We start from the raw sequence: 25,531 nt of genomic DNA on the forward strand, positions 1-25,531 counted from the left end.
TGATATTTAAGTATCATCTTTTTTTTTTTTTATAATATGAATTAGGCTAATAACTCACTGATTCATATTTATAACGTTATTATGGTATTGTCTAATAGCTCTCTTGATAATTTAAGTATATTTAGTAGAAACACGGATAAGATAAAGTATGACTCAGTATCTAATAGGTAAAGCTTGCCTTCTGTTTTGCACCATTCTTCATGAGGAAGTAATTGTACCACTTTGCACAAAGTGCTTTTAACATATCATTGTTTATTCTGTTTTGGTAAAAGAACAAAATTAAGATGAACTGCTATTCAAAGAAACAAATCTATAATTTTTAGCTTTTGCCTTCCTAGTGTGCTTGGGAAGTGTTTAGGAATATATGATGTTTAAAAAACAAAAACACAACACAAAACTGGTGTTTAAATATTTAATATTTGAAAAGAAGAACAAAATTAAAATGTGGTTTATGTATGAGACCAAATCATAGTTACATTGGCCAATTTAAAGAAATGTGATAAGATATTGGATTTCTGTATATCACAACTTAGAGCAAGTGTACTTCTGACATCTTATGTATTGACTTTTTGCACTTCACTGTCAGTTAAGTTAGCAGACTAGGATTCTATTTGAAAAAATATTAAACCAAATTTTTTGCAAACAGATTTGAATACTGATTATTGTATTCAAAAATGTATAAAATTGATAAGTGAGCTCCTAAGCATGCATACAGTATTTGTTTTTAATGCAGACACTTACTTGAAAGTAAGTATATCTGAAAGTATTCATTTCCATGTGATTCAAGTAAAACATGATATTCTAAATGTGCAGTCACTGTATCAAGGCAGGCCTTAAAGGGGAAGGTGAGTAATAGAAAGATAAAAGCATACAGTGACAGATTTACTGAAAGAAAAAAAATCATTGGATACATTTAACTATAACATTTGTCATAACTCAGGGTCACTAAATCACAAAATAACTGAAAACCTTGAAAAAATTATACAACATCTGTAATAATGATGCTACAAATGTGCGTATTGTATTTAGGGTAATTGACACTGAATAAAAAACAGTCCGTAACTGCACAAAGTTATATCCCTTAATTCTATTTTTTTTGAACAGGAAGTATATTTTAAGTTGTTCTGAGTCCTTGAAGATTTTTACTCTGAAACTGTTGCTCACCACATTTCCTTAATTGCATTTGTCTTGCATAAGAAGATCTTGACATCATTTGTGTCTCTTCTTTCCATGTGTGGTGCCTATCAGCCTTCAAGTCAAAGATTTGTTCCTTAGCTGTTAGCTGCAAGTTTTGAAGCTGTGGATGAGATGAGGTTTTTCAGAACAAGCACATTAATAATGAATTGCTTTATATGCACTGCAACAAAATTATCTATCACAATAATTGAAATGGTATGATTTACAGTAGTTTAAGGCTGTTAATGTAGAGATTAATTATAAGGAAAATATTAGTTAATTTATCCACAATTTGCAACAGTCTTAGATTTTACAAAGGATTATAAATGCATTATCTTACTGGAATGAAATACTTCAATGAAGGGAAGCTTCATGTTTAGTTAGCATAGTTTATTTCTGCTACACAACTTATGGGGATTGCATGTTAACGGCATGTTGACTTTTCTAATTGCGTAAGATACCCGCCATATCATATTTTTTTTCCTCTCTCATTCATTTTACTGCCTTCTCAAAGATATTTCTTTTGATGCTAGATAGCAAGTGAACACATATGTATACATTTGTATTTCAGTCACTCAGTCCTCTAAAGCTGCATATGCCTGGAACATTTGAAGTTTTATTGCAAGAAATCCATAGCAGATTCTTGAATGTTGAATTAATTAGAAACTAGTCTGTTTAACTGTAGTAACTAAGTGGTTTCTTTAATATGCATGTCTGTTGTTTTATGAAAATGAGAAAGCAAAACCTGGACTGAAGCCTGGATTATTTCTTTACCCTGACACTGTCTAACCAGTTAGGTCTTGGGGAAATTCAACCCATTTAAAAATCTAAACTCAGATGTTCAGGTAACTAATTTCATTTTTCAGCTGTTTAATTCTTGACACCATATGATCTTGATCTTAAAGAAAACCTGCCCAGAAAGGACCTGAAACAGAAACTTTAGAGATACTGTCTAGATTAAGTGATTTGTTTCCATTCAATTCTTTGTTTTCAGAAACAGGAAAGCCAGGTTAGGCAGTATGTACAAAGATAATCTAATGCTGTTTTTTTCTAAATCATGCTATTAAATCACGCTTTTGCAAGATAGTACAAAATTTAATAGAAGATTATTCTACTTACCTGTGATCGAGTGCAGATACAGAAAAGAATGATCTTTGTACTTTTCAGGAAAAGATGATTTCTGTGAATTTCTTTTTTAAGTAGTATTTACATTTTTATTATATTTCCTGTTAAAATACTGTGAAGAAATTAAGTTTTTTTTAAAATATGTAGAGTAGAAGAAGAATGTATGGTTATGAATCTCACTGTTGCAAAAGTATTATTGTAATGGAGTATTATTGTAATGTTTCACAAGATTTTTTCAGTGTTCCCATTATCAAGGGATTTTTTATTTTTTATTTTATTTTATTTTTTATTTCCCAAGGTTATTTCTTTGTTTTACTTTTCTCTCCGGAAATCAATCAAGGATTAATTTTTCCATGGCTACTTGTTTTTCTTCCAGTTATTTCACAGTCTGTTTAGTCATCAGTCCCCCTTGATGTTTAGTGCAAGATTTATCTATCTCTTTATGTCTGTCTGTCTACCTATCTATTGTTATATAATAAGTTCTTGGCCAGTGACTCTCAATTACTTGTATATGGGCCTTAATCTCTTTATTGGGCTTTAAACTTCCACTGTATAGTGGAAGTTTCTGCACTCTTCAGAGGCAAATTTGATTCAGTTGTTTAATTATCAGAAGATCTTGATATTGGTGTTTAGTCTCTTGATCTTAACTGTTTGTGGGCTTTTATCATGAGCTTTCGAAGTAGTACATTTTTTCAAGTAACTGCTTGTAAATAGAAATTCAGGCAGATCTTTCTGCAGAATTACTTTCTGTTCGACTAATAATATTTTACTTGATGAGTGAATTTTCAGAAGTAGTTATTCTTTTCTCTGGCTGCAGCTGCTTGATTAAGTCTGTGCTGCAGTCATGGATTTGTACATTAGAGCTTTATACTGTATTTGGCAGTTGTCACCTGATCCCAAAACTGCTCGATATTTCAGGATTTATATCTTATTTTCCTGGTTGCCTTAAGAAATACATGTATCAGAGCTTCCATACCTTTTTCTTGCTCCCGAGTTCCGAAATAATTAAAAAGCAAAATACTCAGGTTCTATTGACTATCTTTGCTCTAAGTAGTGAGTTCTTTAGAGGAAAAAAAAATGCCCATGTGTGAGGCGCCTCTGCAGATGATTAAAATTACTTTAACAAAACAATATGCAGAGAATGTGGAATTACATTATCTGCAACAGCAGAGGCTGATGACCTAGCGAAATATTTCCCAACCTGGTTCCTAGTAATACATTATAGTTGCAAAAGATTTAAATGCTCATCTTGATAGGGTCAGAAGCATTTATTTTTGTGGGTATTAAGATTTTTTTCTTTAATCGTCAGATGTATCAAATAATCCAGTTCAGTTGGCATTTGTATGTGTCAGATATTCCATCGTTCTGCCCAAACAGCTTCAGTAATCTTCAGTGCAGCAAGGTTATCACATCAGAGCATTTCACAGAACAGTGTTCAAAAAACAAATGTCAAATTCTTTATCAGTTCACTTGTTCTGCATTGTTAAACTGAGCCATAGCTACAGAAACCATGAAACTGAAACACTTAAGAAATTTTATAATCTGAGAATGTTTGTGTTCAGATATTGAAAGAACGCGGTAGAAGACAGTGGCAGGAAGCCACTTTTAAACACTATATTGCAGCCTTAATTTTGGCTTGACACAATTGAGCATCTGTAGAGTCAATCTTCTAAAGTAACTGTCTGTCCACAGAAGAGTAATGCTAATTATGAACTGAGTATGGTAAATGATAATAATTCATCCTAGTATGCAGTTGATTCTGTTTCTTACTTGTGCTACTACTGCTCCTCTTTGATCTGTAGTTTGATCTGTGTGGGGTTTTAATAGTAGGAGGCTTGACTTATTAGTGCAGAAATCAACTGCAGTATTCAAAATTTGATGTGAAATCAGAGAGAACATACGTTTTACATTACTGAAGAAGTACATGAAAAGTAGATAAAAGTACTGGGAGCTTAACTCCTTTGAGTCTTTTTTGTAAGCATCAACCACAGTTTTTATTGATGTGAGTAAAATGGCATATAGTACAAATTTTCATTAATAAATTAATGGAGCAAAAGTGTGTGCAATTTCTTGTTAATTTGGGACTAAATTGAAAATTTTCTATATGGTAGGAAATGATCTCTGAATAGCTGTGGATTATCTACTTGTATATGCAATATTATTCTTTTCTAGCTTAATAATTCTGTAAGCTAAGATATTTCACAGCTGGGTACTGGAGAATATACTTTTAGAACAACAGGCAAGGAGACAAAAAAAAAAACTCCTCTTACAATGCCTCTTTGGCACCATGATGTACTGTGTAAAGAAGGCTGTTTTGCAGAATATGTTAGAGGAGAAATTCATTTTTTGTAGTAAAACATAAATATAGCTGAAGTGACTTACACATAAAATTTTCTAAATGGAAGTTTGACAATTTCACAAGTTAATATTAATCTTTTAATGGAATATTTTTTTCTGAAAAAGAATATAGTTCTAGGTTTTAGTTGTTGTTCCTATATTTTGGATTCACTATTGGCCATAATTTTGTCTGTTGTGGATGATCTTTCTTTGGTTCCCTGTCCTTGCAGCCATTGAAATTACCGGCTGGATAATCTGGAGTAATTATGTAATTATGGTTGTTTCCTTTTATGTGCATTTTGCAATTGGATTTTTTTTTTTTTTTAAATCACATATATCCAAGACTGGAATCAGATTTTGTTTTGCTTTACAATTAATAAAACTGACTTCTTCAGAGCAAGTGCGGTTATTACCATAACCTAAATGTGATGACTTTGCATTCTCATATCAATAAAAACTATTAACTTATATCTGCCATTCAAAAAGCCACAGATCTGGTTCCATAATAAGACAAGAATTCAGTATCTCTGCATTTAGCACGTCATTGCTTTATAACAATCTCCTCCTTCTTCTTTTTCTTCTTTTTTTTTCCTAGGCGTTTATTTTTGAAGTGATTTTTTTTTTTTTTTTTTTTTTTTTTAGTACTTGATCTTTGTCATGAAATGTCTTTTTTTATCCTATTTGAACAAATGTTTTTTGGATGCTGTTGTCATATGAAGCTCAGAAAAGAAAAACTTCCAAGAACTTTGCCATGCTATCTTGAATAAGATAGCAGCTTAATTTTCAAACCTTTCTTTGACTTCATGTTGAGGAACTCCTGGTAACTCCACTTGGCTTTTAAGAGAAAGACTGTAGAAAGGAAATGGGGAAAAAAGGGGGAAAAAAAAAAAAGCCTTCGTTCCCTTTTTCCATATCAGTTACTGTAATAATGTAAAGGTCAAGCACTAATTAATTTTCAGTTCTCTGATTAACTGGGTGAAACTGTCTTTTTCTTCTTTCATTTTTATTTTTCTCATAATTGTCAATTAAACTAAGAATGATGCTGCTCTTCCATATGTATTTTGCTGTTGAGGAACATGAACAATAAATTTCTGTAATTCTGACTTTGAGGTCTTTATGTGTTGCCATATTAGGGAAATATACAGTAAAATATAAGCTGAAGCTGGAATTTGATGTCATAACTGACTTTTACCATTGCACGTAAACAAAGTAATTATTCTAAATCATACCATCGCTTTCAGCCAGATAACCACTAAAATCACTGTACAGTGGTTTCCTGAAAATGCCACAATCCTTCAACTGCCAAATTAAGCCTAGGGAGAACAACTATCAGTAGTGCCTGCACAGTTATGTAGAGAGATACGCCCTGAACCAACAGAAAAGATATTCTAGAAGAACAGTAACCTTTCCCATGATGTGTGCATTTTCCATTACATTTCTGACACAAAATGCTGTGGAAAAGATTTAATGGTGACATTTTGTTTTGCTGACTTTCCCTTTTCTCATTAAAAGAAAACAAAAGTTAGGTTAGGAAGGTAGAGGAAGGGTGGCCAAGCATTTGAATTCTATTACAGAAATAACTGTTCTCTTTTAAAGACAAAAACAAAGCCATTCTATGTGCATTGTTTCTCATATAGAATTTTACTGATTATCAGGGAAGGGAAATATATTTATCTCCAGCAACGATATTGAACGCCTTTTTCTGTGAAGTTAATTTATGTTGTTGCTCTGCAGTAATTGCATGCGAAGTATGATAATTCAGGAAAGCATCCTTTCTAATTAGCAATCACAGAGACCTTACACATGAGCTATACAGCACAGTACACTTATTTCTGCATGTCATTTTTGATATATATTATTATAAATTGTTGGAGAAGAGAGCGAAGTATCAGCAACTATAGTACACTGAAAGGTCAGCATTATCACTTGGAAATGGATAAGTTTGTATGAAGTGAGAAAGCTTCTGCCCATTGATATCATACAGGAGCTTGTATGCATCTAAGCTAATAAACGTAAGTGTGGTTGAACAGGAAATGTTACTTGTCTGAAGTGTTGTTCTTACATTCTTTGTCAGCTTTTGGAACTAATGAAAAATCATGCTTCTGCCTAGCACAGTATGTGCTTTCATCCTTGAAAAATGGATTTAGTTTTAGTTTTTCTTTTCTTAAGGACATGTAAAGTTTTCTTGGTTTGTCATTTTTTATTTTTTTTTTTCCTTCTCCCATCCAGTTTTAATGTATTGAATGATTATTACTGCCATTGTATGTGATTAGGCTTCCCTGTGGGGGCAAAAATAAATTTCAAAGGTGCAATTCTCCAGTGACTTGCAAGAAAATACGTAGTTGTTGGAGCACGTTTGCTGTCACATTATTTATTGACTAGCGAAGTCAAGAAAGCGTGCTGTGTTTGACAAAAAGTCAGAATGTTCTTCAGTCATTTCTGATTTGAGATCCTCAGTTCTTTAATTGAAATCTAAAATGAAAATAATTTATTCAATTTAACTATTTGTAGTTAAAAGTGAAGAGAGACAACTAACCCTGTGCTCCTCCTGGAAGCTAGTATGTAGAGTTGGTTTTTACTGATGGAACATATGTCATGAAAGCTGTAGCAACTGAGAGCATTTTCAGGATTTTACAAAAGCTTCAGCATCCTACATATGATGAAATATGTTTGATGAGGTGTTTGTATTTTTCAAAGGGAATTTTAATGATAGTGGGTAAGTGGGTATTGATGCTTGATATGTTGTTCAGTTTTAGCTGAAGTTGATAGAAGTAAATGCAAATATAATTCTATGATACCAGTGGATTAATAGCTAACCTAGGATATATTAGAACATCATTTTATAGAATTTTCTCAGTTAATTGCAAAAATCCATATATATGTAACCTAATTGATAAAAATTTGTTGCCATTTATTTGATTATAATACCTAAACAATAATTTCAGATCTAATTCTTACAAAAGGCAATTACAAATGAAATAGGTGTTATGAAGTTGTTTTGGCAGGCTTTAGCAGTTTGCAATTTCATGCAGCAATAAAAGCTAGCAATAGCAGTACCAAAATTGCATAGCAGAAACTTGATTATAATTTGGTAAGAAAATACTGTATGAATAAAAGTGCACACTTCAGTCTAAACTGCAGTTAAGTTTTTATTTTTGGATTTAAAAATCTCATAATTTTGAAGACTTTTCTGAAGCATGCTTATTACTGAAATTCAGCAACAAATTACACCTGATCCTGATGTTGTTACCTAGGGAAACAAAGGGAGAGGAGTAAATCTTCTGTTTTGATACTGTGTTGGTATTATGCCTTTCCAAGCCTCAAAATGGATGTCTCTTTGGATCTTATGATATGGACCACTTATTTCACATCCTGTCTCTGCTTAGCAATTAAGGCAAATAGAATATAAAAGGGAATGGATGAGAATCGTGTGCATTTTTCCATCTAACGCAGTGCATGCTGATTAGTATAACCACCAGGGAGCACTGGCTTGTTGTCTGTGCTTGGTAAAAGGCAATTAAAATAAAGTTTAAATTCTGTCTTTATGACCTTGACAGTCCATTTCAGAATTTCAGTGGACTTCTTGTTTCCGGTCTGTTCTGGACATGACTTCCTAAGGGGGAAAATTTTTGCATTACTGTTCAATGATGCTGAAATTTGGAGAACCAAGGATGAAGGTGTTTGTGGGTGGTGTAAAGTGTAACTTGAGAATCCACACCAAAATGGAATAAATGAGTTTTGAAGATACTAAAAAAGAAAAACAAATTGCATTCAGTAACAGCATGAGAAATTTTGGTGAGGATAACCCTGCTTAATAAGTTTTGAAGACTATTTAATAATAAATGACAGATAAAGAGAGCAATTTCTTGATTTTTCTGGCTTGATGAAAACTTAGTAATTGTAACTGCCAAGCATGTGAGCCTGTAAAGGGATGTTAAGAAATGCATTTAAGGAAAAGATGCTTAATGTTCATTTGAAAGAGAAGTTGCATCCGTTGAGATTTTAGGTTTTGCATGAGTAAAATCAGTATTGCCAGTTTTAGCAGTCAGAGCAGTGCTCATCAGTCTAGTATTTAATTGACTTTTTTTTTTTTTTGCATTTTGGAGAGTTTATGCCATTACTTGTATATAAAAAGCAGCAGTTTGATATCTTAAGATGCAAAGCAGATGAAATAGAAAAAAAAGTGTTATTTTGTAACCAGTCATAGTAAAATTATTTAAATTTACATAAAAACAGCCTTTCGTCTGCTGGTACCTACTGACAGTTCTTTTAATAACACTGGCTGTGAAAAAGAGATAAGAAAACCAGCGGGCTTTTAAAACTCCAGTGGTAATCTGAGTTTTTCACATTAAAGAACAATAAGTAAACTGTAGGACTTTAATTTTCTTCAGTTCTGAAAGGCTTGTCTAAACTGTTTTTGCTTTTATAAAAACCTGAATCACAGAGCAGCTGTGATTGGAAGAGACCTCTAGAGCTTAATCCCCAGCCCCTTGCTCAGAGCAAGGTCAGCTGGAGTAACTCACTCCAGGCAGGGGCTGGCTGGGTTTTCAGTACCTCCATGGATGGAGCCTCTCTTGTTGTTTGACCTTCCTCACAGTAGAGAAAACAAACAAACAAACAAAAAATACACACACAAAAAAATGCTGCTGCTTATGCTAAAATGTGCACTGTTTTAATTTGTGTCTGATTCCTTTTGCCCTTTCATTCATCGCCACCAGGAAGTATGTCCCTTCCCACTTCACGCAAACACAGGTCAGGTGAACTGGCTTTCTGAGGGTCTTAAGAGTACTAATACCCTGGTAGGGATCATAGTTCTTTGAAGACTTGATCTGAACATTTTCTGTGAGTTAACCATTATTTTCTGAGTCAAAACTATTGTGGCCATTTTTTCACCTTGTATGTAGCTACACACGCATGTAGATTTGCATAGATTGTATGTGTGTATGCATGGAGTGGTCAGCAAGGGCAATTACAAATTGTGAGACCTGTCCCACACTCCTGTGTGCTATCATTTCATCTGGGTTCTCCTCTTAAAGAAAGTGACATTTTAGTTTGTGCTGACCCACTTCATTGATGTATGTTTATAACAATGTTCTGCATCTTTGTGGGAAAGGAAGTTTGGGTGAAGTTTATAGTACTTGGCACCTAACAGTTTTTTCAGTTGGTCCTGCTTAGTGTAGAAATCACATAAGATTAAATTTCTAAAAAACTGGAGTCCTTTATTCTGAAACTTGAATTAGTAACTTATCTGCTTAGTTCTACTTAAATATCTTAGTCTCATTTTAATTATGAAAATAATATCTTACTATTTCATTCAAGGTTAGTTTTACCGTTTCATAAGATGCTTAAGAAAAATTCCCATTCTCATAATTTCTGCATCTAAAGTTAATATTAACCCATGAGTACAAAATGATTAATTTTTTTTTAGTAATGAAGATTGATAAAATTCTGAAATTAAGCAGCATGGTATTTTCAGTGTAGATCAATTTATATTGAAGTTATCTGAAGTACTTAGTCTCAGTCTACTACATATGAAATTGTTTACTTGAAGATAATAGACTTTATAAGTTAAAGTGATGCTGTTCAAAACTTCATTATTGTCATTGTTATTGTCAACTTAAGGAAAGTGATACACAAAGAAAAGGGGAACTTGTGTTTCTAGTGAAATATTTCTGCTATTGTCTTTTTCAGCATCTTGCATGTGTTCAGTATTCTCTGTCAGCCCTGGAAGTGCAAATGTTTCCAGACTGCTATTTTTGTTTTTGCCATTTCTTAAGATGTATATAACGTTTTTGTTCAAACAGCTAACAGCGCTTGGCACCAGAGCTTTGGGAAAATAGTACTTCAGCCTCCCTTGATCATTGCATTTGAGACTTTTTATCTCTGTTGCTGTCACAGAATGTTTTCTGAGATTCACTGGTGAAGTCATTGCTGAATGTTTTTTGGAAAATTTTTGGAAACGTTTTTAAATTAAAGTTTTCAGTGGTTCTTTTAGAATGATAGTTTCAATTCACTTCTTTCAAATTCATATTACTGTTTATGCTTCTGAAATTGTGCAACCTACCCACTCTGTTTCTCCAGAGTCATGAATAATGTATAGTATACTTCTGTACAGTGACTGAGTTTTAAAGTACTTGCTTACAGGCAGTGAAAAGTGAAATGGTGAAATGCTCAAATGAAATGTCTGTTGAAACATATCAAAACTTACTCTGAAGGTTTGTAGCTGGCCTTGGAAGAGATGAAAATTAGATATGCTAAGGACTGGTGATAATAGCAGTATTGGACCTTACCTTCTGTTCCACTCTATTTATTATAGTATACTCAAACTAAAAGTTTATTGTATCTCTAGTGCACCTTCATTACACTGGATGTTTTTAAGCAAAATTGCTAATTGTTGATCTGTTTCTCAGATTTGGGCAAGTCTATCTTGTATGCACACAGGCTTTTATGTGAATTGAAGAATTTAATCAAAGGCTTCTCTTTGTTTCCTGAGGACAGAAAAGTACGTCTGTGTCCGTTTGAAATCTGGACTATTGGAAGGAAATCATAAAGAGTATTGTAAGCAGAACAGATTCCTTGAAACTAGGAGAGATTTTTTACAGCTGGTTTCTAGGTCTGTTGTCACCTGTACTTACAGTATATTGGGCCAACTCAACGTGCTTGTCTCTGCGGTTGCAATACAATTTGCTACAGTACATGTAGAGAAATGAAAAGTGGGAACAAATAGCTTACCACTAATGTCAGTGACTGGTAATTGAAGCCTTGTTTGATTAACATGCAAAATGGACATGTGTACAGGAGATAAGGATAAAAGGGGGCAGTGAACTTGACCAATGTGTGTCTCTCTCTTTCTACCTTCTGCACCATTTTAGACATATTTTGTCATTGAGAGATGCATGCCTAATATATATGACGTAGGTGATTACATATGATGAAGATTAGCACATTGCTGGTCTAACCGTGGTTTGAATATCAGAGCAAATGCAGACATCTGATGAATCTTTGAATACAAACACTCGTTAGTAAGGTGAAGATGTTTCAATGCTTGTTGCTCCTTGGAACAAGCTGATCCTGATCTTAGTGAATTGGTGTTTTTATTTGTTTTTCTTGTGTCAGTACTATTTCAAATCAACAGATGCAGTTAAATGCTATAATTACCAAGCAGTTTGAATTCTTACATCTTAACCTAGTTTACTTAGTAAAGCCAAGCCAAGCTTATGCAGATGTGCTGTATGAAACATGGTCTTGAGTCCCAGTTGAATCCTTGAGCTGTGGTAGTTTAGGTAGACACTGATTCATTGCCAAACTCGGAGATCGTGATGAAAATGTGATAAGTGGGCTGGAGAAAGATCTGAGTTTGGAATTGAGACAAAGTTGTGGAAATGCAGCAAAATGCTAATTTTTCAAGCTTCAGGAATTGAGAGAAGTTAGTCTGCTTAAAGAAAGAAAACTGTGGATGGTGGTTGTAAGAGACAGAGATATTGAGACTTTTTAGAGACCCTGCGAGCCATAGTTGTGGATAGGAACCTGTGCTGAAAAGAGCGTTTTGCTGTGTTAGAGTCATTAGAGCTGAGATGTGAGTCTCAATGTTTTCCAGTGAGTGACTAGAAAATTACATCATATTAAATTTTCAGATACTTTGTGTTGCAGAGGATATGTAGTATGCTTATAAAATTTCTCTTTGATATTGGTCCTTTATTTTGAAAATACTGAAGATAATTGGAGATAAGAAATTAGCTTTTTGGCTGAACTTCTAGTCTCCATGTTTTTACATCTTTGATGTTATGTGGTACTTTTCATCTATCTTAAGCAACTAATTCAAAAATAATCTAGGCTTCATTTGGAGTGTTTTCATTTTCCTCTTTACCTGTAAGGAGAGATTTCAGAAATCAGTTTGTCACAATTACAGATTTCACAGATTCCAGCGCTTGGCAATTTTCTTGAGATAAGTTCTTTAACTTGTTTGTATTCCCCCCTCCCCCCGCCCCCTTTTTTTTTTTTTTTCCAAAGCTTTTGTGTATGTGCCATTCCAGTGTATCATTTGATGTCTGTGTTAGTTGCTTCTTGAGAGGGGAAAAAAAAAAGCCTGTGATAAGGAAGAGAGGTATACAGAAGCATTACAGAATAACAATGAGCATTAATAACGAAAAAGGCTACATTTTCTCTTTGTAGCTCTGATGTTATGCAGAATGGCATCCAATCTTCTCTTATTTAATACTTTTGTCCCCATATGCATGCTTTGAAGACAGAATTTTATATAGATGTATCATTAGAAAGACATTTGAGCCTGTTACTATTTACTTTAAAAAGCAGTTTCATTTCTACCTTAAGTGAATATTGAGGGATTTTTTGTTTTGTTTTTTTTTTTCATATTTCAAAGGGAACTGTAATGTGAAAGAGATCTGGCTAAGGGTGCCACAAAGGTAACAAAAGCTTAGGGAGCTGCTGAAATGGAATAATAATTTGACTTGCTTTGCATCCAGAATGACATACAGGGAGCCATCAGTTCAGTCTACTGGTTTGTTATGCTTTAGATTTGTTTCATGCAGACTTTGCTGAAAAGGTAATATAATGAAAATATATATTAATTTTTTTTTTTCTGTCTGAAGAAGTTACTACATTCTAATTCAATTGAAACAAGCCATGCTTCATGCTTCAGCTACTCTGTCTTGTTGATGCCCTTTTACTACAAGTAGAATTCAGTTGCAAAAAACAGTGCTAAAAATCTCTTCCTTGTTTCTCATAAGTTTTTTTTTTTTTTTTTTTTTTTTTTTTCCCCAAGGGCCCCAAACATATTGTTTAAGGAAAAAAAAAAAAATAGTGGTACATGTGTTACAGTGTCCATCATGGTTTTATTTCACTGATTTTAAGTTTTCTTAGAAATGACTCTATAGTACCTTGCATACACTTGCACTAATAGAGCATTTTCTTAGCACGGTTTGTTGATTATCTTATATACTGATAATTAACAAATTTCTATTTACAATGCAGATAGTCTTCATTGCTTTTAAGTTTGTGGATGATGTCTGAATCTTGTTTTTCCATGCACTCTTAACCATGATAAAGAGCACCATATGACATACTTGAACAATTGCTGTCCTAAATACTTTTCTGAACAGTTTTTCTTGTGATGTATGATTTTTGTACATAGCTGTATTCTCATGTAAGTGTATACTTATTTGTTAACTTGTGATTTAATTTGAAAAACTATCATTAATTGTTGCATGCTCAGAAATGTTTTGAAACAGATCTGTAGTTCTTGTGGCTTTAGTGCATTTAATTTTTGTGCATTTAATTTTAGTGCATTTAATTTCTTTTTAGAAAGTTGTAAAACTGAAGACTGAAAGTGAATTTAAAAATTACTGTGAAATATATGGAATGTTTGCATTGTAAGTTAAGGAAAAGTGCTTTGAAACACTTATCGGCCTTTTTATATTAGTTAATAAGCCAATTCTGAGCAATTAGTTAATAAGCAATTCTGAGTATCAATCTGAGCAATACAAAAAAATATTCTGACCTTTTGAGGAAAAAAAAGAGTCCCAGCATTAAATAACGTGTGTGTGTGGGTGTTGTACAATCGAATACACTGCTTTCTCCATAGTTTTCTAGCTAACTCTGTATTTTATTTATAAATACATCTAGGGAATTTTATTTAGGCTGTTTTAAAGATAAAGTGTATTATGCTAGATTTGTAAATATTCATTGATAATGCTAGTTTTCTGAGGCTTATTTGTTTTTGGATGGCTACAAATATGTATTATGTTTGGTCACAGTTATAAAACAAATTTTTAGAGTTTTAACATGCAATTCTTTGGCTTTTATTAGACAAAATGTTTATAGTTTCTAGCTTTTAATAGAATACAAAATCATTTTTCAGTCAAAGAGAAGGGCCTTCATTTATAAGTACCTTTGCATTTTGAGATGTCATTTTACTATTTTTGCATAATGAGATTGATTATGTATCACTCTTGGACAACTCTTAAAAATAAGTATTGGCATGTGGATGGTCAGATGCTTTCTTCAAGAGGGCTGCAAAAAAAGATTCCATGCTCTTTGTTGCAACTGAAAGAAATCCACGTACTGAGCATTACAGATTTTTTTTCAGTGTAGCTGCTTGCCGTCCTGATCTCACAGGAGTCAGTAACACTTGGAAGTAATGGCTGATACAGAGATTAGTCTGCTAACATTTGAAATGAAAGCTCTTAGAATATCAAGCACAAATTATCATAATTTCTTGCTTGACTACACCTACCTATATAGTAGCTTGTAGATCTGCAGGCTCTTTTCTGACCCCTTGATGTTGTTGGGAAACCGAGGTCACTACAGTACTGACCTGTCTGAGTTTGGCATTTCAGGGGACTGATGATGAATTTCCCATGAAAGCACTGACCTAATGTCTCAAACTGAGCACGTTAAAACTATGGGTACATTGCCTAATGATTATCAAAACTTATTAATTCAGAATATAACTTCACAGGAGGAGAAAGGTAGCCATATAACAGTTTGAGAAGAACCTCAGGAGGTCATACAGCTTTGTCTCTCTTTCTGAGAGGGAGTGCTTTCCCAGTGAAAGTGGTTTGTGGCTGTGATAATCTGAGTCTTGAGTAACCACCGAGCTCACTGCATAAGCTGTCCTAATGCTGCACTACACAGAATGGATAAGTTTTTTCTAATGTCCACTTTGAATTTGTGTCTGTCACATTGTCAGTTGTGATGGGAAAAGTTTGGCTATACTGTCAATCCTCCAGCCTTTGACGCCATCTTGGTGAGTGTCACGTGAACTCTATTTTATCATTATCACTCTTGAATTGCCTGAAACTGATTTGGTAATGGCATTTCAAGCTATCTTTCATTAGCATTGGGAAGATAGAAATAATAGCCTCCTTAGATTTACTGGTTCCACTTCTATTGAATCATACAGAGTTTGGTATTTACTTTAACTTCCTTTTCCTTTTTGCAGAGCTGCCTCTTAGCCAATTGGTTCTCGGTCTGTATGATGTGTGTAGTTAACCTTCTTTGATGTAGAATTTCACCATTCTGGATGAACTTCATAATCTTCTGTTTGTCTAGACCTCAGATTTCTCAAGTAGATTTTAGATTGAAGCTTTACTGCTCAGTGTATCAGCAACGCTTTCTAAGTTAGTGCTTTCACAGATTTGCAGGGAGTGAATTTATGATCATCTCTGATGAAAACAGTGATCTATATTAGCCTCCAAATCAACCTCTATGGTTCTTTATCTGTTAACGGACACCATCCAGATCCCAAGCTGTTATCTTCTGCTCTTTAGGCCTAGCAGTCTGTCTGGCTTTCAGCTTATGCATCCAGTCTTGTACTTAACTGAGTATTGCAGATGCACAGGAGATTAAAATGCCTTAGCTGTATGTGTTTCACTATTTCACCACCACTTCTCTTTCCCCATTCATGTAGCCAATCATTTCATAATTGAAAACAGTAAAAATAAAGTTAATAAGGTTAACCCATATATGCTTGGTAAGTCTTTTATAAGTGCTGTGGGTTTGTTTCTTGTCCTTCACGTGTTTGAAAAGGAGAACAATATTCTTGTCTTTCTTGATACAGAAGTGAGGCTGAGCAGCCTATGACTTTCTCAGTCCTATTTGCTTTCTTTAAAGAGCTTTTTAAAGCTATTTACTTTCTTTAACTCTTTAAGATGAGCGTGTCATATAATTTTTTGTATTGCTTGTCATGACGATGTTTAGATTTTACACAGGAGCCTGATAGAGATATCAAGCACCCCTTTCAGAATCACTATATAGAAGTCTCCGTACATTGGAATATATCTAACCTAAGCCTGATTTGTTTTCTTGCAATTTACTGTCTTTCTCTGTTCTGTATCTTGCTGGTGTACATGGAAGTCTGGGAGGTGATTTTCACTGAGCAAATGGAAGCTTTGAGCTCCATAACATCAAAGTACGAAGTACATCAGGTCCTTCTGTGTTATCAACTGAATTGCAATCCATATTTTCTCTGAACTTCTTTTCATTGCTAACTTTCTTGTAGAATTATTTTTCATTTCTTATTGGGTTCATCTGAGATTATGACTTCTGAATTTTGTCTCTTAAGTACTCAATCAACCTCTTAGTACTCCTCCTATGCAGTTTGCACTTATTTCCATTTCTTATGTTATCATCGCTCATTTTGCGTATTTAGTTGAGTAAAAAGCTTCTTTCTTATCCTAGCAGACCTTCTGCTGGATTTCCTCATTTCCTGCAGAGTGGAATGGGCAATCCTGAGCTCCGAGCAGATTTTATTTTAAAAATCAACTCCCTGTCATCTAGTAAAAGCCACATGCTAGATTCTGCCTCGCACTTCCTTTAAAAAGTCAAGCTTTCTTCTTCAAAAGCCATGATGCAGCTCTTTATAGAGTTTATGGTGCAATAATAGATCTCTGTAATTTTTAAACTGTAACAGTGATAAAAGACTGTATTGCACTTTCTTTGTTCTCCCAGTAAAGTTTTAGTAGTGTTGTTAAACCTTCTCAAGCTATATAAGCAAAAAGTAAAACCTGGTCTTGATTTCTGTTTTTCACAGTCATTGAAGTAAGCGTAGGACAAATTTAGAACTTGCAAAAATGACTTTATCTACTTGCCCATTAAAACAACAGAAAAATTCTTTAGATTTCATTTAATGTACTGAATTGGAAAATATATACTTTTCACATTTTTTCTCTTTCAGTCTACTTTTGAAGAATAAATTTTTTTTCTCAGTTCATTCTTTATAGTAAATATTTTTAGTCTATGCTGTTAACTTCATTGATAGATGAAGTCTTAGTTTCGCAGTTTTTATGCAAGACATAATTTTGTTTAGAAGATACCCGTTAGTTACTATCATCAGCAGAAAGTGAAGCCAGCTTAGCTTACTTTGGGATCAAGCAAAGTGCTTAATGCTGAGTGTTGTATTTTAGGTTCTGCATTAAAATGTTTCTATGGAGGCATTTGGAGCATGCTGCTTCAGGACAGCCTGAATGTTCTTGCTGCTCTAGGGCCTTTAAATTCTTAGAACTTTGAAGTATATAGATCAAGCATAAAAACTGAATTGCAGCAGAGCTCATATTGTTTTCTGAGACATAAAAATTGGAAAGGCATGGAAGGACAGTCAGAACTCGATTTTTAGATCCTTTTTCATTGTTAGATTATCAGAAGGAAGCTCACAAAATTTGTCTTTAAGCTAGCTAGTCATGTTTAATTGATGAAGCATGTTTTATGTGCAGAGATAGTTGAAGAAAATAAGGCAGTTGGTCAGTAAAAGCCATGTTAATTCTTCAGTGAAAATGTTTTCCTAATTTTTTGTTTCATTTCATCCCATCTTCCTGAAATTAGAAACAAAAGCAATGGGAAAAAGAGTAGCAAATCTCTGAGTAGAAATAAATAGCTTTCTTGTAAGGCAAAGTTTTACTTGTTCATTTATGTGGGGGGGTTAGAATTACTTTGAAAAAGATATGTTGATTATTTAAGAAGTACAGAGTTTTGATATAAAAGAGCAATTTTCATACAGTCAGAATTAAAACATTCTGTCCTTAGATCAAATTGGTGTGTACTTCATCAGATGAAGTAGGGTTTTGAATTTGTGTGCTTAAATTGCCTTTGCCTTTACTTTTGTTCATTTGGCATTTTTCCATGTTTAATTTATCTGCTTGGTTGAAATAATTGAACATATAGTGTAAATTTACTGTCAGGATAGATACGCATTTAATAAGAATTGCATCTGTTTACTTTCAAAATCAAGACAGCATATGAGCTGAGAAAATTGAGCATTGGGTAAAGAAGATACTTTGGAGAAGGTACTGTTTCAGGAGAATTTTAGTTGTATCTCACTGACATGTTTATAACGTGGTTATTTTGACTTATTTGTACTACTGTTCTATTGACAAAATGTGTTGCGTATCACATTATAATAAGGGAAACTAATATTAGTCATTTAAAAAGGAGATTGAAAAGCATTTTAGAATATACAGATATTCTTAAATATAAAATTGTTTATCACAGAATCATAGAATGGTCTGGATTGAAAGGGGTCACAGTGATCATCTAGTTTCAACACCCCTGCTCTGTGCAGGGTCGTCAACCACCACACCAGGCTGCCCAGAACCACATCCAGCCTGGCCTTGAATGCCTTCAGGGATGGGGCATCCACAACCTACTTGGGCAACCTGTTCCAGTGTGTCACCAGAAAACAAAGCAAAATTTAGGACTTACTTTTATTATTATGTAATGATTATTATTCATCAAAATTCAGTTATTCAGGTTATTCTGAAAACATGAATGAGAGACAGAATTACTGAAGTTAAATCCTGATTTGAAAGAGGCTATAGTGTTAGAAGAACAGTTTGATCCTATTGTGTAACATTCTAGGGTAAAATTATGATGTAAGCCTTTAAATATTTTATTATTACTATGGGAACTCCAATAGAGACATTACCTCACTCACTGGAAACAAGTAGAAGATTGTCATGTGAGGAGTTTAGTCACAGGTTTTTCAGATTGCTTTAAGACGAGTATTCGCATACAGTTTGAAAGTAATGGTGTTCTGTCTTTCGTATATAATTCTTCTTTCCTTACCAGCATTCTTAATGTTTTATAGTGCATAAGGAACCGAACATACTCAAATTAACTTTAAAAAAAAAAAAAAAAAAAAAAAAGTTGAAAAAATTATACTGAATTTTAGAGAAAATGCCATCATAAGAGAATACACGTACATTCAAACTACTCTGAGTTTGAAGTTCATATTAGTGTCAGTCTGTTTTCCCTTTAATTTTGATGAAACATTACCAAGGTATCTGGTGTTTCTCACCACACTGTGCTGCACATACAGGATCTATAGTGACTCACACACATTTCTCCTATAAGCTTTAACTCTGCATCTATGCCACCTTATTTTCCCCTAAGGTTTATACTATTAATCTTAACTTTGGTGTGAAGTTTCTCCTAATATGCCTTCTTTGAATGTTGTAAATCAGACTTGTGTGGGAAGATTTGGTTTCATGAATATCTGTGTTTATAAATTCATGTTCACTGCGTACAAAATAGTTTTTTCTTTGGAAGGCATCTGAACTGAAAATATGCACAATCTGCTAAAGATTTTAGAATACAAGGTACTGTACTGCGACTGAAATTAGTACTGGACTGAGAATTCGTATGGCACAGTGGTATGACTGCATGTTTTACAATCCCTAACTCAGTATTTCAGTAAATAATAAAAAATAAGTTTTTTTTTCTAACTACTCGCACATGCTGGCAGTCACAAGACTCAGTTAAATTCATGGCGTAGAGTTCAAATGAGTATTTTTTTCTTACAGAGTGTACAGAGATTAAGCTTGAAAGCGCTTCCCTTGCGTGCTCATTCTAAATAATAGCAGGAGGAAGGAAGAGTTTTGCTTGAAGTGGGAAGAGGTAGTCACTCCTTGCACTTGCACACTAAATCAGATAGAGACAGCTGCAGAGGGAAGATATGCATTGCAAAAAAACAAATCAATTGGATTCAGTCACATCCAAATGAAATTACATCAGTCAATAACCTTCCTTTCAAGTTACTGAAATCTTCCTGGCCCAAATTTCTCTTGTCAGGTTACTGAATTTTGCCAGTGATTAAAGTATCTTGAAAATTACTTCGATAACATCAAGGACCTTGTTGTGACAAGGTCTGTAAATGCAGTCTCTTAAAAGAGAAAGCTGGGTTTCATGTAGAGTATTGAGTGTATTGACTGAAATATTTTTTTTTCATGCATTCTCAGAAGCTTGTATTCACAAAGGCTTGAAGAACGAAGGAAAATGACACTTTTCCTACCAAATGAAATAATTCCAGATATGTGATGCTGATACTCAATCTTTTGGATAGGATATGTGGTGTGCTCTGAAATAAATTGAAATAGTGTGCTTCACTTGTTTTCAAGTGGAGTACTAGTGCTACTCTTGTTTATGTCAGTCAACAGTTTTATAAAATGACCACTTCTAAATGTCACTATTTATACTCCAGTGTGCCAGTTATGAGGATGAAGCAAATCTTTTCTGTTCCAGGTGCTTTGGTGTTTTACCCTGCTGATAACTTTTTTGCAGGTTAACAACTGGGTATTAGAGCAAGTAGAGATGTGTAAACATTTATGAAACATTTATATTTATACTTTGATCAGTACTGAGAAGAATCTAAGTAATTGATATTGTCTAGGAGACACTTTGCATATTATTTTTTGGGAACCCTTCTCGTCTTCATTTTCTATTCTCCTCAACAAAGGGGAAAGCTCTGTAACTCTCATGTACTTAATAGAGCTTAGGGTTCACATTAATAACTGAGATCAAGAGATGTATGTTGAGCAGACCAGTTCTAAAAATTCATACTACTTGTATCACCTTCGGATGGTTTGATGTTTACTGCAGACGTGGTTCCTTGTTTTCTAAAATTGGTCTTTGTGAGCATTTTCCTCTGGATAAATAGCTCCACTTTTCTACCTCTTTTATTACCGTCGTATTTCATTAGAGAAAAGTTTTCATCTGTACCAGGGCTACTGTCTCAAATACCTCTAAGCTTGAAGGAATTTCAAGGTGGGAACATCTTAGTGGTTCAGAATTCATATGGCATGCTGAAACAGTTCTTTACTTTAAATCTTTGAAAATAACTGAAGATAGATTGAACCTGCATGGTGACTGCAGGTGTGTTATACTTGTGCCCAGTGAACAGTCAAAAATGCTGTTCTCAGAACAGGCATTTAAATTGATGAAAGCAGGTATGAAGAAGGCTAAAAAAAATTCCAAAACAACAAGGATCATCAAATCTTACTAGCATAAGCATTTGTTTGCAACGTATACTTTTCAGTAACTTTTACGCAAACAAACAACAGCCTTTGGCAACTTTATTAAAAAGTATTGAAATAATTTCTTGTGTTTCTTGTGCTTTAAATTCCTTTTAAAAGGAAATCTACACATATGTGTAGACTCCCTACTACATAGTATATGCTTAATTAATAAAAAGAGAGGAGACTGGGCTATGTGTAGTTTAGGAGAAAAATGAGAGTTGCTGATATGGTTTACTCTCTCTAGAGCTTGATGGAAAGTGCTCCCATAGCTCTCTTTGTCCTGAAGCAAAGGACAGCTTTACGGTAGAGAACAAATTTTCTAAGAGACCAAACTACACAATTGAGTATCTCCTTGTTGAAAACAGCTGTTACTGTTGTGCAGGGTGCTTTTTTCTATCAGATATTTGTTGCATCTACTATTCAGAAAGACAGGAAAACTGTTCAGTTTTGCATTTATCTTCATTTCAGATTTTTATGTTCAGAAATCCCTTTCTTAACTGTGAAAATGCGAGCACCTCTGGGTGCTGCCACCAGAAGTGAGAACAGGTGTGTAAAAAGCTCAATTCAGTGCAGAGCCTTTGCAGTGTATTTAATCATAACAGAGTGCTGGCAATTTGTTAAGAATGTAGGAATGAGTTCTTTGCTTCTGTGAGGGTCAGAAAGTGGAAGGTGGGGACAAGAAAAAAGCAAAAGATGAGAATGGAACGAAAGTGAAATGTGAGAAGTCCCAGGAAAAAGTTTTAGTAAGTAGTTCTGCAAAATCAATAGTTTTATCAGTTGAGCTTGTGGGTTACAAGCTAAAGAAAATGATTGTATTTATCCATTTATATTCCTTTATCTTTTAATAATCTGTTGCTGGTTTGAAACCTGGATAAATGTAGTTGGTATTGTTTCCCTACCTAAATAATAATCAGAAGTGAGAGGGATTAAGATAATCCTAAATCACATGCAATAAACGATGTTTAATTCTAAAAACATGTAAATGGTAACATCATCCATCCAGTTAAAAAGGAAAACTCCTTTTGATATTATAATATCCATTGAAATATCTCAACACACTGGGTTCTGAGCAACCTGCGGGGGACTTGGGACCCTTAAAGGTCTTCTAGCCCTTCCAACTCAAATGGTTCTGTGATTCTATATTGCTCTCAATAAAAATGAAACAAAGAAATAACACAGGAATCACTAGTGTTGGTACAATCTGTTTATACTTGCTGAATGCAGCCACCTTATGCTTATCTTGAATTGTGTACTGAGGCTGTGCTTCATTTTTCTGTCCTTGTATGCCTACTCCCATCAACGTCATTTGCTCTGAAATGATTCAGAACAAAGATGGTTGCCTTAGCTAAGGAAAGGGGATTGCAAAAAAAAAAAAAAAAAAAAAAAAAAAAGATTTTTTTAGCAGCTCATGTTTTAAAAAGTTCAAAATTGGAATATATGTAGCAGTGCAGCTCAGTACATCTGATTAAAAAACAAAACAAAAACCACAAAAAAAAAAAATAAATATAAAAATAAAACAAGAAGTGATCATGACCCCAGTAAGAAATGAAGTAAGAATTGAAATGGATTTACATACACTACTTACTTACTGTCCCTTTAATTCTTACTCTGAAAATCCTTACACTCAAATGTATTTTACAAAGAATGGCTATAGGAATGTGTGGCAAATCTGTACCTGCTGTTCTTCAGATCATTACTTTTTTATTTCATAACAGTATGACAGTACTTCAGAATTACTTTAGCTTACAATTCTAATTACTTTCAAAGTGGGGAAAAAAAATCACTGTAGACATCATATAGATCTTTCTTTGAAAACCCATGTATTTGATATGCCAGCACAGCTCAAAGACGACATTGACATTTTCTTCTGAAAATTTTAATGTTATCAGTCATATTAATTTCTTATGTTACTTATAGTTTTATGGAGCTTTAATGTAAAATATCACTTCAGAATTGAAATTACTTAAAAAGAAAAAAAAACAAAACTGAGCAGAAAAACCCTGCATCCTTAAAAAAAACCATATGTCGTAAGTGTCAAAAGGCAAGAAGTACAAGCAGGAGAAAAAGGTTTGGACATTTTCAAATTATTGCCTCAAAAGCATTGTTTCAGAAATGATAAAAGTATTCTGTGTATTGGATTAGTAAATTGAATTTCAAAACTTCATAAATCTTTAGCTTTAGTTTCTTTTGAAACTTCGCTTTGTAATAATTTTTTTTTTTTTTTTTTTAGTCCTCACATAGTAGCAGTGCTGATTATGTTGTCACGTAGTCAATCCCAAACATACTTCTGCATGGCTTTCAAATATGAGGAAAATGCTAGTTTACACAATGAGGCCTACTTCTATTCATTTGTTGCTAATATAATTTAAAAAAGAAAAAATAAAAAAAAATAAGTCTTGCATTCCACTGCATTTATGCTTTGAGCTGTATTGAGCAAAAATGAAAACAATGTTATACTTAATGTAATGTTCTGACTCTTACAAACTCTTGGTAGTTTGCTATGAGAGTCTTATACTATTTGGATCTGAGCGTGCACATTGCTTGAATCTAGTTTGATGTTAAAATGTTTCATAAGACAGCAGAGCTGCTATGATCTTTAAATGTTAATATGTTTTTCTTATCACTTTACTGTGTAGATACCCTTCATGAGACACAACTCTGCCACAACTCATCCTCGGAGGCAATCCTGGAAACCTCTTTTATAAATATGATTTTTAAATGTGGATTAAGCAGTCGATAGAGTACCTAAAGTAAAGGAGAACAGCTACCTTGTCTCTACTATAAGCTTATTATGACAAAAAGTTGAGTTTGCTTGTAAGGCTTGGATAGAATGTAATTGATTGGTTTGTTATTTGGACTGACAAGGTAGTTTTTTTGCCTGCTTTTTTTTTTTTTTTTTCTTGCTCTGATCAGGAACATTTCGTGTGTGCATTGTTAAAAGATCACGGATAAATGTCTTGTCAGAATTGTCCTATTAAATAATGTCTTTCTCCCCTGTGCTTCCTTGATAAATGATGTTATACAATGCTTGAATTCACTGAAGAGTGACAGAAGCCTGTGGGACTTAAATATTGTGTGTTCCTCTGTGGTAATACTGAATGAAACAAGGTTCGCCGTCAGCCTGCTGCTCTGCTCATATGCAGTTTGAAGAGAACATTTCTATGTAGAACATCATGTTGTACATAGACCCTACTGTAAAAAGTCTTCAGTGATAACGAGACCTGTAAAACACTTGAGACTTGCAATTCTCAAGGAATAGATTTGCCACGGAAAAATGGACTAATCGTTATACTTGAGTGAATAGAACTATATCTATATTGCATTATGGAACGTTTTTAAGAAAGAGAACATATTAAGGATAAACAGACACTGTTTTATTTGGCTCACTTCCCTGACAGTGTTCAGAACAAGCTTATTTCCTCAAAATCCAAATCTGAAATTGTTGTGTAAGTTGGGGAAGGAAGGAAGAACTGATCACACAGTGTGACTGCTGAGATCTTCGTCTTCGTCCATATATATCCTGCTAGATGCAGACATAGTATTTTCATCTTCAAATGGTACTGATCCAGTTCTAAAATCTACAGTAGCAATGTACTGACAGCCTCATCGATTTCATCTTGAACTTGCTTGGAAAAAATTCTGCTCAAATGCAATCAAACTTGTAACTTGATGGCATATAATCTTTGAATTTCTTGAGATATGGTGATTTTTGTCATCTCTGAAGGCAGGTTTTCATCTGAAAATATTTTTTAAGCATAAGAAAGAAATTAAATGCTGTAATAAGTAATAGGAGAAATATAAAGCCTGTGTATACTTACTTAAAGTCATCTCTTGCTAGGGCATTTCATGTTTGAATATTATATTGAATAAAATTAACCTGATGTCTAACACGTCGTTTTGTTTTAAAAGGGGAGGGTTGATGTCAGAGTAAGACTTTTGTTGAACCATTGCTTACCATTTTGTATTGGCAAGTTACATAAAGACACCTTTAAAGTAAAGAAATTGGCACTAGAAAATAGAGATTCATTCAGGAAATTTGTTTTTTCTTTTTTTTTTTTTTTTTTTTTTGTAGGGACTGCTTGTCCAGG

General features: G+C 33.8%; 1 protein-coding gene across 8 annotated transcripts in view; it reads left to right on the forward strand.

Moving 5' to 3' along the window:
* Positions 1-25,531, forward strand: part of PHF14 (PHD finger protein 14) — a 152,587-nt gene that overhangs the window by 63,448 nt on the left and 63,608 nt on the right. The window contains exon 17 of one of the 8 annotated variants that reach the window (XM_052696946.1): positions 24,080-25,324. The exons of 6 other annotated variants lie outside the window; for them this stretch is intronic. In XM_052696946.1, coding sequence (XP_052552906.1) covers positions 24,080-24,092 — 13 coding nt within the window. In that variant the 3' untranslated portion in view covers positions 24,093-25,324. Of the gene's footprint in view, positions 1-1,104; positions 5,742-24,079; positions 25,325-25,531 lie in introns of those variants that run through there. One more of the 8 variants, XM_052696944.1, reaches the window with a different exon arrangement.

The sequence above is a fragment of the Tympanuchus pallidicinctus genome, unplaced genomic scaffold, assembly GCF_026119805.1.
Source record: "Tympanuchus pallidicinctus isolate F22 unplaced genomic scaffold, pur_lepc_1.0 scaffold3, whole genome shotgun sequence".
NCBI lineage: Eukaryota > Metazoa > Chordata > Aves > Galliformes > Phasianidae > Tympanuchus > Tympanuchus pallidicinctus.